This window comes from Oncorhynchus kisutch, linkage group LG3 (assembly GCF_002021735.2).
Source record: "Oncorhynchus kisutch isolate 150728-3 linkage group LG3, Okis_V2, whole genome shotgun sequence".
NCBI classification, from domain to species: Eukaryota; Metazoa; Chordata; class Actinopteri; order Salmoniformes; family Salmonidae; genus Oncorhynchus; species Oncorhynchus kisutch.
This window is the reverse complement of record NC_034176.2, coordinates 23,538,877-23,554,444: the sequence shown is the minus strand read 5'-3', so window position 1 is coordinate 23,554,444 and position 15,568 is coordinate 23,538,877. Positions and strand designations below refer to the sequence as shown.

General features: G+C 40.9%; 1 protein-coding gene across 2 annotated transcripts; it reads left to right on the top strand.

Moving 5' to 3' along the window:
* Positions 1-1,928: 1,928 nt before the first annotated feature.
* LOC116368904 (uncharacterized) lies at positions 1,929-4,395 on the top strand. 2 transcript variants are annotated; one of them, XM_031819299.1, is made up of 3 exons: positions 1,929-3,076; positions 3,312-3,456; positions 3,605-4,395. In XM_031819299.1, the coding sequence occupies exons 1-3, from the start codon at positions 2,665-2,667 to the stop codon at positions 3,954-3,956; spliced, it is 909 nt and encodes a 302-aa protein (XP_031675159.1). In that variant the 5' UTR covers positions 1,929-2,664; the 3' UTR covers positions 3,957-4,395. The 2 variants fall into 2 exon arrangements, with proteins under 2 accessions (XP_031675159.1, XP_031675160.1); XM_031819300.1 differs by having other exon boundaries at positions 1,929-3,456.
* The last annotated feature ends 11,173 nt before the right edge of the window (positions 4,396-15,568 follow it).

Genomic DNA, 15,568 nt, shown 5'->3' with positions numbered 1-15,568 from the left:
ACTGCTGGAGTGAGTAGTAAACTCAGTGCTTTGCAGTAGCTGATTGGGATGTTTTGGGACATTTTGTGGGGCTGTGGTGCCTTGTGAAAATTCGTTTTAGCTGATTGTGGAATCTTGGGGCATTTGTAGTACTTAGTGGTGATTTAAGTTAGTAAGATGCTGTATAGTGTATATACCACCTCTGTCTTTTACTTTCATGATCATCCATGTTTGTGTGGTATTTGTAATGAGTGCTTATGCTGTGTCCCTGCAGGCAACCTGTCTGGTAGGCCAGGGGGAGCCCAGGACCGTTCTTTTGTGAAAGCCACATCGCTGCTCCACTCGCATTTCTCTCACACTGAAGCTCTGCAGGAGGCTATTGTCAGGTCAGTATGACTGGCAGGGGGCTCTCTCAACATGCATTACTCCTCCTCAAGTCAGATGATGGGGGAGGGGGAACAGGCCATCATTATGCAGTTTGTATTATCTTAAGATAAATCCCTGTTCCCATTGAGTTGTAATGTGTCTTACGTAATACAAGAGTGCGGGTGCAGCTGTGTACGGGACCCACAGTGTGGCCCAGGAGACGTACTTCCTGCAGCAAGGCGGAGCGGTGAGAAACTCTGGCATTCCCGACCACCAGGACAATGCTTTCTCTCTGCCTAGCAAGGCCCGACACAGGTTACTGAAGCACAGGGTTAACCTGCTCTGACCAACTGTGACAAGTTCCACCAGAACCACTGTCTACTCAGTCACTTCTCTGAATATGCTTCTCTCTAAATTCATTTCAAACAATGAACTTACACTGAACATTTTTCTAAGATAAACACTGTGTAAAGAGTTTTAGGAAGTTAAATGATTTACAAGAACCTTGGTCAAGTCGTATACTGTGTTGTATTGATGTGCAGAGGACCATGATCTCTGTCAACACTGCAAAGGCATTTTGCACAATATATAATGAAATTCCAAACCAACACACCACATGAAATGTGAGCTTATAGAGATGTTGTGGAACAAATATTCAATGTACAAACATCATGAAGACATCATGGCTGCCGGGTTTCCTAATTACTGTAATCCTTTTCATTTGGATAAAGATAATCAGCTACCCGTGAATCCTTCACCACCACCCACAATGTATTTAAAAAAAATAGATATTATGTTGTACCTAATGACAAGACAAGGTCCATACATCGGTGTTAATTTAGAGTGGATATATTGTAAATAATCATATTTGAATTAATGTATTTGCAATGCTTGGAAGGAAAATGCTTGCCTTTTGACCAAGGCATTTTTTGTGTGTTAAGAATCATCCATTCATTATTTTTGTTGTTGTTACAAACATAGTCAATCTTTGTAAAGAACCTTACGGAATATTATTGGCAAATGATTCATGTGCCCCATTAATCAGAGAGTATCACATTTAGTGTATTCAATGGCTTTTGGCTTGATTTCAGAGGTGGTCAAAATAAACTCTACAATGAAAACCCAAGAGTACACTCTCAAGACAGAATATTACACAAAAAAAACACACAAACAATATGACATGATATCTGTAATTATATACAATACGTTTTTCCTACATACGGTATAATTACAGATATCATGTCATATTGTTTGTGTGTTTTTTTTGTGTAATATTCTGTCTTGAGAGTGTACTCTTGGGTTTTCATTGTAGAGTTTATTTTGACCACCTCTGAAATCAAGCCAAAAGCCATTGAATACACTAAATGTGATACTCTCTGATTAATGGGGCACATGAATCATTTGCCAATAATATTCCGTAAGGTTCTTTACAAAGATTGACTATGTTTGTAACAACAACAAAAATAATGAATGGATGATTCTTAACACACAAAAAATGCCTTGGTCAAAAGGCAAGCATTTTCCTTCCAAGCATTGCAAATACATTAATTCAAATATGATTATTTACAATATATCCACTCTAAATTAACACCGATGTATGGACCTTGTCTTGTCTAAATGAGCTGCACATTGCACTCTAAACTACAGGGGCCATCGTGGTCCCTATAGTGCCATAACGACGATAGTACTGTAGCAACAGGCACACAGCTCAAGCTAAGCATAAATACGGCGCCCACAGTACTTTACAAACCCTAAAGTACGAACACTGTTATCATGGTAATTATATTGCTTTGGGTGAAGGGGACGAACAATGCCTAAATGTAAGTTTTCATGAAATGTAAGATAGCTGGACTGTCTACGTGCGTAAATATATCAAAATAGAATGTAACATCGGTTTCTGTTCCTAGTGTCCTGGAAATAAGTAGTCTCGAAAACCCAACCCTAAGCCATAATCACTGTTGCCTATGGTTGGGTTTTCGAGACTATCAAATGAGACCTTTCTTGACGGTCCAAATATAGTGTAATTAGGGTCATTAGATACGCGGTAGCTGAATTTGAATGACTGGAGTCGGTGTTTTCGGAGTGCCTTATTATGCAAACTCATTTTATGGGTCAGTGGGGTGCAAATGGGTAGTTAGGGGCACGAACAAAACAGGGGGGTGGAGAAACAGAATTAAAATTCTAAGTGGCAGAATGCCCCATTGTCAGTGGAGGGGCATACCCTATAAACCACGCAGATAAGCGGTCTTTTTCAGAAACACCGCACCACTGGACGGAGCTGGTACAACTGTGGAGCTCTCCAACTACGGACCCATCACCATGGCTTCTACCACATGCTCTTGGATTGCCTTCATTGTCTTAACTGTGTCTACTAATTTCATTGGAGTACAGTGTCGCGCGGTGCAGGAGATACTGTCAAAGTCCTCCGCTTTTCAGGATGGTCCCAATACTTTACCCACCGATATCTTGAGACGATGGCGACGTGAGAGCGATGAGACGCAGCGGCAACATTGCGCAATGTTGTCAGCTCCTTGGATGGAAACCAGCGCGTACCCGATGGAATTGGCACTGCTACATCGTCTCCGGGTGCGTTCAATGGCCCAAGGAGGTTTACGGCGCACAGTCTTTCCTGAGCAACCACTATTTCATTTTGTCAGACGCGTCTATCATTGCTGCCAGTTAGGTTTTCATTGCAGAGGCGTCAAAGGGATTCAGGGCAGTATCAGTGGAGGTAAGAATCTAAATCCAGTCATTTGAAGTAGCTTCTTAGCAATTTATTAAGCCTACTCTTGGACTAAATTTGTATCTAGGCCTACTGTAGAGAATCTCAATTTTAAAGTGCCCGTAGACTTAGTTTTATAGAATATATAAATTATTCTACTCAGGAATGGGGCCACTCTCACATTCTCAGTAGTGCTTATTTCATTTAGGCCTTACAGTATTTTGTTGATCTTTTCCCACCCTAGATACAGATTTGGAGTTCCTTCTCAGTCAGGATGTTCTGTCAGTGACAGTCATGAGAGCTGAGATTCATCTCTATGTGTTGAATCCTCAACACCTGAACATAGAGCCTGTTCTTCCATACATGGCAAAACGCAAGCTTCCCACACGGTAAGAGTCCTGGTTGACATGATGACACACTCACTTAGCTGTCATACCTCAACTTTTTATATAACTTTATTCCATATCTATGGAAACTGAAAGTTGTAATTCTTAGGCTAAAGTACTGTGGGTCCTGTCTTAACCTTTTATTCCACAGATACAGTTTTGGGTCAAGGGAGAATGTCCTGGAGCTTCGAGTGGATCTGCTGTTCCTATTCCAAGGTCTTCAGGAGGCAGCTGGTGGTGTCAGAGGGGAGCCAAGTCTGGTTGACATGCGGAAAGTGGGGGAGCTTTCAAGCGGGGGTCCACGAGAAAGGCCAGTAGCTCCATGGTCTCTGCAGGACACCAATGCTGATCTGTTAGGGGAGGGGGTGGGCCCCCTGCTGATGGCCATGGAGCTGGGCCTGGCTCTGGCCCTGAATTGTGACAGGGGGGGAGTGGAGGTGTCTTGTGAGCACAATGGAGTCCACCTATTACACTCTCCATTCATTGCTCTCTCCTACAGATAAAGATGACACAAGCCAGTATTGTACACACCATCACATTTTACCTTAAGTTGCACCATACATAACCCCATCTCCATGTTGTCTCTAATGTCCTCAAGTCTATGAAGCTGCATTTATCTCTTGGTGGGCAACATGTCAACTTTTATTATTGATATGTGAAGGAAGTGGATCGGATGTCTTAACTACATAACTTTTGCAATAACCCTTTGCAAAATTAAACATTGTCTTTAATGTTGTGAGGCAAAATATATTTTTTATATACCCCAACGTGTATGTGGTTCTGTGCACTTCAGAAAATGCTTGAATATATTAACTTATCAGTGTTGTGTTTTGTAAGAAATAAATAAATTTGTAAAGATGTAAATAGTGTATATTATCACATATGTTTATTGGGAAATTGTTTTGGGTTTTCCTTTATTGAAATGCAATTGATTAAATTTGTGAGACTATGGGTGATGTGTCAGTGTCATTTTGTTGTTGCATTAACCAAAAGCGGTTCTTAAAGGAGTAAAGTCCTTTACAATGTGACCCCCGTAGCGTTATCTTGTTTCTTATGTATCTGTTCCTCTTGTTTTCAAGTTACAGGTGGGGGTTTCCTCTCTCAGCCGAAAGAGTACCAGATCAAAATAACGACCTTGTCTCGCTAGGCTTTACAACTTCTGACAGTTGGTGTGAAAAACGTGGTGCAGAAAAACTCCACCTGGACCACTATCATCAGAAACCAACAACTAGCAAATTCTGTGCATCTGTGCTGAGTTGCTGACACTTTCTTGTCCATGGTGTCTTGTTTGGCACACTTTCTACAAAATAATAATAAAATGCAGTACTACAGGATATTTCTTAACGTAGCTCTTTATTAGCTAGCTACAACTTGCATGTTCACTTATCTCCAACCATGATCAACTGACCATGACCTAACCATCTGGGTGGTCTTAACTAGAGGTCAAACGATTAATCGGAATGGCCGATTCATTCGGGCCGATTTCAAGTTCTCATAACAATCGGAAATCGGTATCTTTGGACGCCGATTTTGCAGATATATACTATTTTTTACAACTTTATTTAACGAGGCAAGTCAGTTAAGAACACATTCTTATTTTCAATGACGGCCTAGGAACGGTGGATTAACTGTCTTGTTCAGGGGCAGAACAACAGATTTTTACCTTGTCAGCTCAGGGATTCAATCTTGCAACCTTACTGTTAACTAGTCCAACGCTCTAACCACCTGCCTCACGAGGAGCCTGCCTGTTACACAAATGCAGTAAGAAGCCAAGGTAAGTTGCTAGCTATCATTAAACTTATCTTATAAAAAATAATCAATCAATCATAATCACTAGTTATAACTACACATGGTTGATGATATTACTAGTTTATCTAGCGTGTCCTGCGTTGCATATAATCGGTGCGGTGCGCATTCGCGAAAAAGGACTGTCATTGCTCCATGTTTCATTATTTATTTGAGGCTAAATTGATTTTATTGATGTATTATATTAAGTTTAAAAAAACAGTTAACCCACTGTTCATCACTGGGGCCGAGCTCCCTGCCATCCAGGACCTCTACATCAGGCGGTGTGAAAAGAAGGCCCAGAAAATCGCCAAAAGACTTCAACCACCCAAGCCTTTTGGCGATTTTCTGGGCCTTCTTTTCACACCGCCTGATATAGAGGTCCTGGATGGCAGGGAGCTCGGCCCCAGTGATGTACTGGGCTGTCCTCACAACACTCTGTAGTGCCATGTGATCGAGTTCGGTGCTATTACCATACGAAGCAGTGATGCAGCCAGTCAATATGCTCTCAATGGTACAGCTATAGATTTGAAGGTAGTAATGCTGAGTTTATAAAAATGTTGCACGGCAAGAGGTACCAGTACATAAAATCTGACACCAACAAGCTCTTGAACAGATTCTATCCCCAAGCAATATTGAGGGGCGGCAGCATAGCCTAGTGGTTAGAGCGTTGGACTAGTAACCGGAAGGTTGCAAGTTCAAACCCCCGATCTGCCGTTCTGCCCCTGAACAGGCAGTTAACCCACTGTTCCTAGGCCGTTATTGAAAATAAGAATTTGTTCTTAACTGACTTGCCTAGTTAAATAAAGATAAAAAATAAATCAAATAAATATGACTGATAAATACTTAACAAAATAGCAAAACGGGCCGAATTCACCTTGAATCTTTATTGACCTCTTCCCATGGCGGTCTGGTTGGTTCGTTCATCCAAACCTGGAGGATGATGATGGCCATCAGCACCTTGAAGGTGGCATAGACAGATTCTATAATATTGAACTCTGCTGTGGTCAAATAAAGCAACCATTGCAAAACAACTTATCAGTGCAAAATTTTAATTGTGACATTTACCGATCATGAGCCATTGTGAAACAACTTTCATACATTTCAAATCCGGCGCCACAGCCACCCTCAAACTTCTGGCAGGCTAGACGGACCTTTAAGCATGAAAGTGACAAATTGAAACATTAGGTGCTCTCTGATATGACATAAATTGAAATCATAATAATTTCAGATATAATATAATTTATAAAAGTTTCTCACTTGCCCAGCTGTCCACATCATTGGCAGAAGGTTGATTTTGGCAAACATGCTTTACACTCCGAAATGGCCAGCATGCATCTCGGTCAGAACGGCCTCCCTTTCCTTCATGAAAATCACCCTCCTGTGTTGCTGGCCATTCACTGTAGGTACATGTTATTGCCTAACAAATTGGAAGAGAAGAGTTGTTGAAATACTGAAGTCCAAGTAAATTTGCACTGCTGTCTTTCTCTCTGTCTCCATCTCTCTCTGTCAGTCTTCCACTTACTTCCCACCTCTCTCTCACTCACTCTCATCCTTTCTTTCTCACTTTCTTCCTCTCCCCCCTCCCTGTGTCTAGCAAAGACACCTAGTTAAGGGCAGTTGGAATTACGATAATTGCTTACACCTATCCATTTGATTGGTCAGGGTTTACTTATAGCTAGATACCTCAATATGACAGACATACTGTATAACTACATGTATAGTTAGCAACATGTATATGACCAACTAGTTAGATGGAAATGGTTGTTAAAAAATGGTAGTACATAGCTAAATCCTTCAAGTAATCTAACAGAAGTTGACTGCTTAAGCATTGAGGACAGCATTTTGTTGACAACATGGTAGTTTACACTATGTCTACTGTGTGTGAATGATGGAATAATCTTACCCCAGCTGTAGGTCCATTTGAGCGTGTGTCGTCACTTAGCCCTGCACATCAACCAGTACTGGGACCATTGGAAACTTGCTCAACAAAGAGCTGCTTGAATGTCTTTAAGTACAAAATGGAGGAAGTTAACAATCTAAGGCTTAGATTGAATTCAAAGTTGAGACAAAGACTGTACCACACAGACTAGTACAATAGCCTACACATAGAAAGGAACCTAAAGGCACATACAGTACTACCCGACAGACATGGCGGGTGTGGACCAGTGTTGTCTTGGCTACAGTCTTCTGGTTCACAGCTGCTTTTAAATGCATACCAATTCATTTAAAACACACCATAGTAGGTTAGACTAAATAAGATTACATAACCTTGCCTACGAGCTATACTGATGATCTGCTGTCCAGAGGGTAACAACAAACATATCAATATTTTCCCAACACACCATAGTAGGTTGGACTAAATAAGATTACATAACCTTGCCTACGAGCTATACTGATGATCTGCTGTCCAGAGGGTAACAACAAACATATCAATATGTTTGTTGGTGTAAGCACATGGTTGACTCAAGAGGATGCTAATCAGTCCATCTCTGAAACCGCTCAAAAAGAGAGACTAAAATCATACAGCTAGCTAGGGCAGCTACAAGTCAAGCAGTACTAGAAATAGGCTACCCACAAACATTATCAAGAACACCTAGCTCTAGCTTATCTAGCTAGTTACCTAGCAAGCTAGACTGGTGGTTTATAAAAGTCAAAGAAAGCTCAACTCGTTTTTATGAATTACTCATGCATTTAAAAAGGCTAGACAAATAGACAGCTAATGTAACCTCGATTTGGCAGTCTCATCTAGATCATCATAACCCTGGTGAGTAACGTGAAGCTTCAGACAGGAATTTGTTGTTCTGCATGACAGCCACATTGTCAATTATATTTATTTATTTTATTTGGGGGGGGGGGGTGTTATATATTGATAAAAGTCACCTTGTCCGAGAGTGATTAACATGGAACCATTTCTGTGTTTGACCGCTAGGTTTTATGGGTATTATGACTCATACTGTGGGACTCAATTAATGTGGCACTTTAGGAGAACTAACGCAGCAGGTTAGGAGAACTAATGTGTCAGGTTAGGAGAATTAATGTGTCAGGTTAGGAGAATGAGGTTACATTTAGGAAACTCTAGTTAACTCTAGTTAAGCCATGGAATGAGAGAGGCCTCTAGTGGCCAAAAGGCTGTTTTTGCATGGGGCAGCACCATTGAGGGCTTCCAGCATGCTTCAGACATTTTAAAGTAGTAGTCAACTGGGTGGGGATTCCTATAGGTTGTAGCCTCAATGGCGCTGCCCATGAGGTCACAGACGTTATAAGGGCTAATGTTGTGACGTTATAATAACGTTATTATTGTTTATTTCGCTTTTGTATATTATCTACCTCACTTGCTACTGGCAAATGTAACACATGTTTCCCATGACAATAAAGCCACTTGAATTGATGAAGATGAGTCCTCTATCTATCTCTATGGGTTAGGCTTAGCTAAAATGCTACACCGGTTTATCTAGTTGTCCACGCAATCAGCCACGCAAAACGGTGTCAACAAATCTGCCCAATTAGCTGATTCGCTTTCCACATTCCAACGTCTGTTGATCCACCCACTACTTTCGCAACGCCCACTTTCAGACACTCCACATAAAAATGTTTACCCATGACTCAACATTTTAAAGACAGCATGAAGTGTTCGAGCAGTAAGTCTAACAAAGTCGACTTCTTCATATACCCCCATATCAAACACTCACAAACTGATAGCATAACATGGGTACTATTAAAGCTGCAGTATGCAACTTTTTGGGCGACCTGACTAAATTCACATAAATGTGAATTATAGATCTGTCATTCTCATTAAAAGCAAGTCTAAGAAGAAGTAGATCTGTTCTATGTGCACTTTTTCTATGCTTCCCATTCTTAAGTTTATTTTTGCCGGCTATATCAAGTAGGACATAGGCCGCCATTGAAAATAAGACTTTGTTCTTAACTGACTTGCCTAGTTAAATAAAGGTCAAATAAAAATAAAATAAAAAGATGAATACAGGACTATTAAAGGCCCAGTACTACTTTGATGAAAATAAATAATTATAATTTAAGCTGTTTTTAAATTGACGTTGCTATACACAGTACCTACTGTATTTACCTCAGCCTGCTTAGTCAGCTAGGTAGCTAGACTGTTTTTTTTGTGCTAATGTTAGCTAGCTAACTGTTATTGTAGCTTTCTGTTTGTATGTAGTTTACACTTCAATGGCATCACTCGAGGAGATTTTCTTTTATCTTTCCAACCAGGCAAAGTATAATGAAGGCACTACTGACCTCGACAAGAGGCACAACATTTGTGGAGGGCAGAGAAATTCACAATTCAGGGTAATGTTAAGTTGTTATGTCTATTGTTCAATTTGTGGAACTGCTGTGATCACTCATTATCTTTAATGTTGTGATTCACAGACACACGATGACCACGATTTGAATGCTGCAACTGAGATGGAATGACGTCATTGGGACACACTCTGAGACCTCCAGTATGACTTGACTCGGGCCGGATATTTGTGACAGATCTAAAATGGGTGCCGAAGCACACCAGCACCCCATTTTATGTTTATTCTATGGCCAACCATCTCTCTAGCTCCCCATTATGCCATTTATGCCCCAGGGTCAATGGTCCCTCAACTTCAGACACTTTGAAACTCTCCATCTTATCTCTAGAAACCCACCCTTCCTTCACCCATTTTCCCTATGCTTCTTCCTTCACTTGTTAGGGCCAATTTCAAGTTTTCATAAAAATCAGTAATCAGCCTTTTTGGACACCGATTATGGCCGATTACATTGCAATCCACGAGGAAACTGCGTGGCAGGCTGACTACCTGTTACGCGAGTGCAGTGTCAAAAGGTCCTTGTGGCTGCAAGGAGACAAGGTAAGTATGCTACATAATTATGACATAACATTGAATTTTGTGCAATGTAACAGCAATATTTAGACTTAGGGTTGCCTCCCGTTCGATAAAATACAGAACGGTTCCTTATCTCACTGAATGAATAAACGTTTCTTTTTGAAATGATAGGTTTCCGGATTTTACCATATTAATGGCTAGTATTTCTGTGTGTTTATTATATTATAATTAAGTCTGATTTGATATGGTTTGACTGAATGCTCGTAAGCATTCATTCAAACAGCACTTTACTGCGTTTTCCAGCAGCTCTTAGCAATGCTTGAAGCACAGCGCTGTTTATGACTTCAAGCCTATCAACTCCCGAGATTAGAATGGCAATACTAAAGAGCCTATAAGAACATCCAATAGTCAAAGGTATATGAAATAGTAATGTTGTAATGAGAAATAGTTGACCGTCATAATTCCTATAATAACTACAACCTAAAACTTAACTGGGAATATTGAAGAACTGGGAATATTGAACCACTAGCTTTCATATGTTCTCATGTTCTGAGCAAGGAACTTAAACGGTCTCAACCTTTAAGTCTTTACTGAAGACTCATCTCTTCAGTGGGTCATATGATTGAGTGTAGTCTGGCCCAGGAGTGTGACGGTGAGCCCTTGCTGTCTCTGCCTGGCCGGTTCCCCTCTTTCCACTGGGATTCTCTGCCTCTAACCCTATTACAGGGACTGAGTCACTGGCTTACTGGTGCTCTTTCATGCCGTCACTTCAGTGGGTTGAGTCACTGATGTGATCTTCCTGTCTGGGTTGGCGCCCCCTCTTGGGTTGTGCCGTGGCGGAGATCTTTGTGGGCTATACTCAGCCTTGTCTCAGGATGGTAAGTTGGTGGTTGAAGATATCCCTCTAGTGGTGTGGGGGCTGTGCTTTGGCAAAGTGGGTGGGGTTATATCCTTCCTGTTTGGCCCTGTCCGGGGCTATCATCGGATGGGGCCACAGTGTCTCCTCACCCCTCCTGTCTCAGCCTGCAGTAGTTTATGTGTCGGGGGGCTATTGTCAGTTTGTTATATCTGGAGTACTTCTCCTGTCTTATCCGGTGTCCTGTGTGAATTTAAGTATGCTCTCTCTAATTCTCTCTTTCGTTCTCTCTCTTGGAGGACCAGAGCCCTAGGACCATGCCTCAGGACTACCTGGCATGATGACTCCTTGCTGTCCCCAGTCCACCTAGCCGTGCTGCTGCTCCAGTTTCAACTGTTCGGCCTGTGGCTATGGAATCCTGACCTGTTCACCGGATGTGCTACCTGTCCCAGACCTATTATTTGACCATGCTGGTCATTTATGAACATTTGAACATCTTGGCCATGTTCTGTTATAATCTCCACCCGGCACAGCCAGAAGAGGACTGGGATACCCCACATAGCCTGGTTCCTCTCTAGGTTTCTTCCTAGGTGTTGGCCTTTCTAGGGAGTTTTTCCTAGCCAACATGCTTCAACACCTGTATTGCTTGCTGTTTGGGATTTTAGGCTGGGTTTCTGTACAGCACTTTGAGATATCAGCTGATGTACGAAGGGCTATATAAATAAATTTGATACGTTAGCTTTTTTACATGACACATATTGCACTTTTTATTTTTTGCATAATTTTCTTTTGCATTATTTAAAACAAATTGAACATGTTTCATTATTTATTTGAGACTAAATAATATTTACGTATTATATTAAGTTAAAATAAAAGTGTTCATTGTTCATTCAGTATTGTTGAAATTGTCATTATTACAAATATAAACTCAGCAAAAAATAAACGTCCTTTCACTGTCAACTGCATTTATTTTCAGCATGTGTAAATATTTGTATGAACATAAGATTCAACAACTGAGACATAAACTGAACAAGTTCCACAGACATGTGACTAACAGAAATGGAATAATGTAATCAAAAGTAACAGTCAGTATCTGGTGTGGCCACCAGCTGCTTTAAGTACTGCAGTACATCTCCTCTTCATGGACTGCACCAAATTTGCCAGTTCTTGCTGTGAGATGTTACTCCACATTTCCACCAAGGCACCTGCAAGTTCCCAGACATTTCTGGGGGGGAATGGCCCTAGCCCTCACCCTCCGATTCAACAGGTCCCAAACTTGCTCAATGGGTTTGAGATCAGGGCTCTTCGCTGGCCATGGCAGAACACTGATATTCCTGTCTTGCAGGAAATCACACACAGAATGATCAGTATGGCTGGTAGCATTGTCATGCTGGAGGGTCATGTCAGGATGAGTCTGCAGGAAGGGTACTACATGAGGGAGGAGGATGTCTTCCCTGTAACGCACAGCGTTGAGACTGCCTGTAATGACCACAAGCTCAGTCCGATGGTGACACACCGCCCCAGACCATGACGGACCCTCCACCTCCAAAAGGTGTTGATATAGTTGTGTTAAGGCATGGCTTCCTTGTTTTGAGTCTGTTAAATGTGTTTCTCATTCTGCTGGAGTGACCTAGTGTTTTACATAAAACTTACCATACGCATTCAGTTTTTCCATTTGTAACTCACCCACCAAAATCACAATATGCTGTTTTACATTGTGTTACTTCTGCTGGTCTATTTCCTCATATGGAAAAGCAGAAGAATCTGTGTGCTCTCGGACAGTAATAATAGTTCCTGTGGTGCACTTCGATGTCCCATGTTTGTGACATTGATCAATAAATGTAAGGTTGACTTAAATTCAGAAGTGTATATATTATGTATGAAAGGCACATGTATGCATTGTTTACTATTTTGATTTATTTAAAACAATGTAATTGTTGGTTCAGGTGTTTGACGTGATTGATGGGGGACTAGGTGCCTTCTTGTCAAATTAAACATGCTTATTCATTCATGATTACGGATACATTCTGCAATGAGTTAATCTGGCTTTGAATCTTCAACAGAAAACGTCAAGTTAGTTCTAAATTGCTTTTATAGAGCAGTGCATTCGGACACTATGAATTTAAATATATTTCACCTTGTTCATATAGTTGTCAGAAATGATAAGCGATTAAATTAAAGACCTCCACTGGCTGAAGGAGAAGAGGATCTGGTAAAGTAAGTATGTTGCTAATATCATCTAGGTAGGTACAGTTGAAGTCCGAAGTTTACATACACATTAGCAAAATATATTTAATTTAAGTTTTTCACAATTCCTGACATTTAATCCAAGTAAAAATGTTGTTTTATTTCTTTCATCACATTCCCAGTGGGTCAGAAGTTTACATAAATTGGGTGCATTTTGGCCCATTCCTCCTGACAGAGCTGGTGCAATTGAGTCAGATTTGTAGGCCTCCTTGCTGACACATGCTTTTTCAGTTCTGCCCACAAATTTTCTATAGGATGAGGTCAGGGCTTTGTGATGGCCACTCCAATACCTTGACTTTGTTGTCATTAAGCCATTTTGCCATAACTTTGGAAGTATGCTTGAGGTCATTGTCCATTTGGATGACCCATTTGTGACCAAGCTTTAACTTCCTGACTGATGTCTTGAGATGTTTCTTCAATATATCCACATAATTTTCTTTCCTCATGATGCATGTGAAGTGCACCAGTCCCTCCTGCAGCAAAGCACCCCCACAACATGATGCTGCCACCCACATGCTTCACGGTTGGGATGGTGTTCTTCGGCTTGCAAGCCTCCCCCTTTTCCTCCAAATATAATAAAGGTCATTATGGCAAAACAGTTCTATTTTTGTTTCATCAGACCAGAGGACATTTCTCCAAAAAGTACTATATTTGTCCCCACGTGCAGTTGCAAACCATAGTCTGACTTTTTTAATGGTGGTTTTGAAGCAGTCGCTTCTTCCTTGCTGAGCGGCCTTTCAGGTTATGTTGATACAGAACTCATTTTACTGTGGATATAGATACTTTTGTACCCGTTTCCTCCAGCAGCTTCACAAGGTCCTTTGCTGTTGTTCTGGGATTGATTTGCACCTTTCTCACCAAAGTACGTTTTTCTCTAGGAGACAGAACGCATCTCCTTCCTGAGCGGTATGACGGCTGCATGGTACCTTCAGGCATTTGGAAATTGCTCCCAAGGATGAACCAGACTTGTGGAGGTCTACATTTTGTTTCCTCAGGTCTTGGCTGATTTATTTAGATTTTCCCATGATGTCAAGCAAAGAGGCACTGAGTTTGAAGGTAGGCCTTGAAATACATCCACAGGTACACCTCCAATTGACTCAAATGATGTAAATTAGCCTATCAGATGTTTCTAAAGCAATGGCATCATTTTCTGGAATTTTCTAAGCTGTTTAAAGACACAGTTAACTTAGTGTATGTAAACTTCTGACCCACTGGAATTGTGATACAGTGAATTGTAAGTGAAATAATATGTCTGTAAACAATTGTATGAAAAATTGTGTCATGCACAAAGTAGATGTCCTAACCGACTTGCCAAAACTATAGTTTGTTCACAAGAAATGTGTGGAGTGGTTGAAAAACTAGTTTTAATGACTCCAACCTAAGTGTATGTAAACCTCCGACTTCAACTGTATATACTACATACTTAATGAGTATATACTACATACTATAAATTCAATGTAGTATACTGTAAACAAACAAGTATCCTTTCAGTTGAGCATACTAGTTCTTCGCCTGTCTACCGGAAGTTGATGCTGTTGCTATGCAACCTTTTGCTAGCTAGTTAGCATAACATTATTACTAGTTAGACATTTTACGACTTCAGGTGTGTGTTTTTAATTCAATCTGGGGTGCCAGAGTGCGGTCGTAAATTCAGAGCATTGCCAGCTTGTCCAGCGCACAGGAAGAGGAGTATGGTTGATTTGAGCATCCTGTCCTTATGTAACCGATGTGAAATAGATAGCTAGTTAGCAGGTTGCGCGCTAATAACGTTTCAATCGGGGACGTCACTCGCTCTGAGATCTTAAGCACCCAAGCTAACGTTGGCTAGCTACTTTCATACAAACATGGGACAACTCTGACCATTTTACTCACCCTAGCAGAGCTGGTTAGACAGTGTTTATGTTATCAAGAATGTTGGTGACTAACTGTGCAGCTGGCAACAATTTAAGTACGCTTTTTGGCCGTCATATTCGACGGGTGTTGAGCACGAGTAAACGCATTACTCTGTGCTTGTACTCAGACGAGTGCGCTCTGAAATAACAGTAGATAACCCGAATGTCAATTGAGAATGCACACGACTATACCATTTAGCTAAGGTAAAAATGAAGGGGATAATCAAGTCAATAAAAGTTGGGTAATTAATTATTTCGCCTATAGTTAACATACTGTCAAGTTTGATGTATAAGCAGCTAGCTAACATTCCGGTACATACTGCTGTAATGATATGCTATGTGGTTCGTAAGGGCAGCGTAGCTAACAAATTATCAGCCAACATAACGTGCTAGGTAACTTATTTTGAAACATTTGTAGTTAAAGCAATGAATTTGTATCCGCTCCGCTGCATGTTTTCTACCATTTTCTTCAGATCTGAAAACGCACATTTCCTGAAGAATTG

Excerpts from the sequence above, each read along its gene's own strand:
- LOC116368904 (XM_031819299.1), top strand. The coding sequence starts at position 2,665 with ATGGCTTCTACCACATGCTCTTGGATTGCCTTCATTGTCTTAACTGTG. Across the intron at positions 3,077-3,311 it reads TCAGGGCAGTATCAGTGGAG|ATACAGATTTGGAGTTCCTT; the intron begins GTAAGAATCTAA and ends TTCCCACCCTAG. Across the intron at positions 3,457-3,604 it reads AAACGCAAGCTTCCCACACG|ATACAGTTTTGGGTCAAGGG; the intron begins GTAAGAGTCCTG and ends TTTATTCCACAG.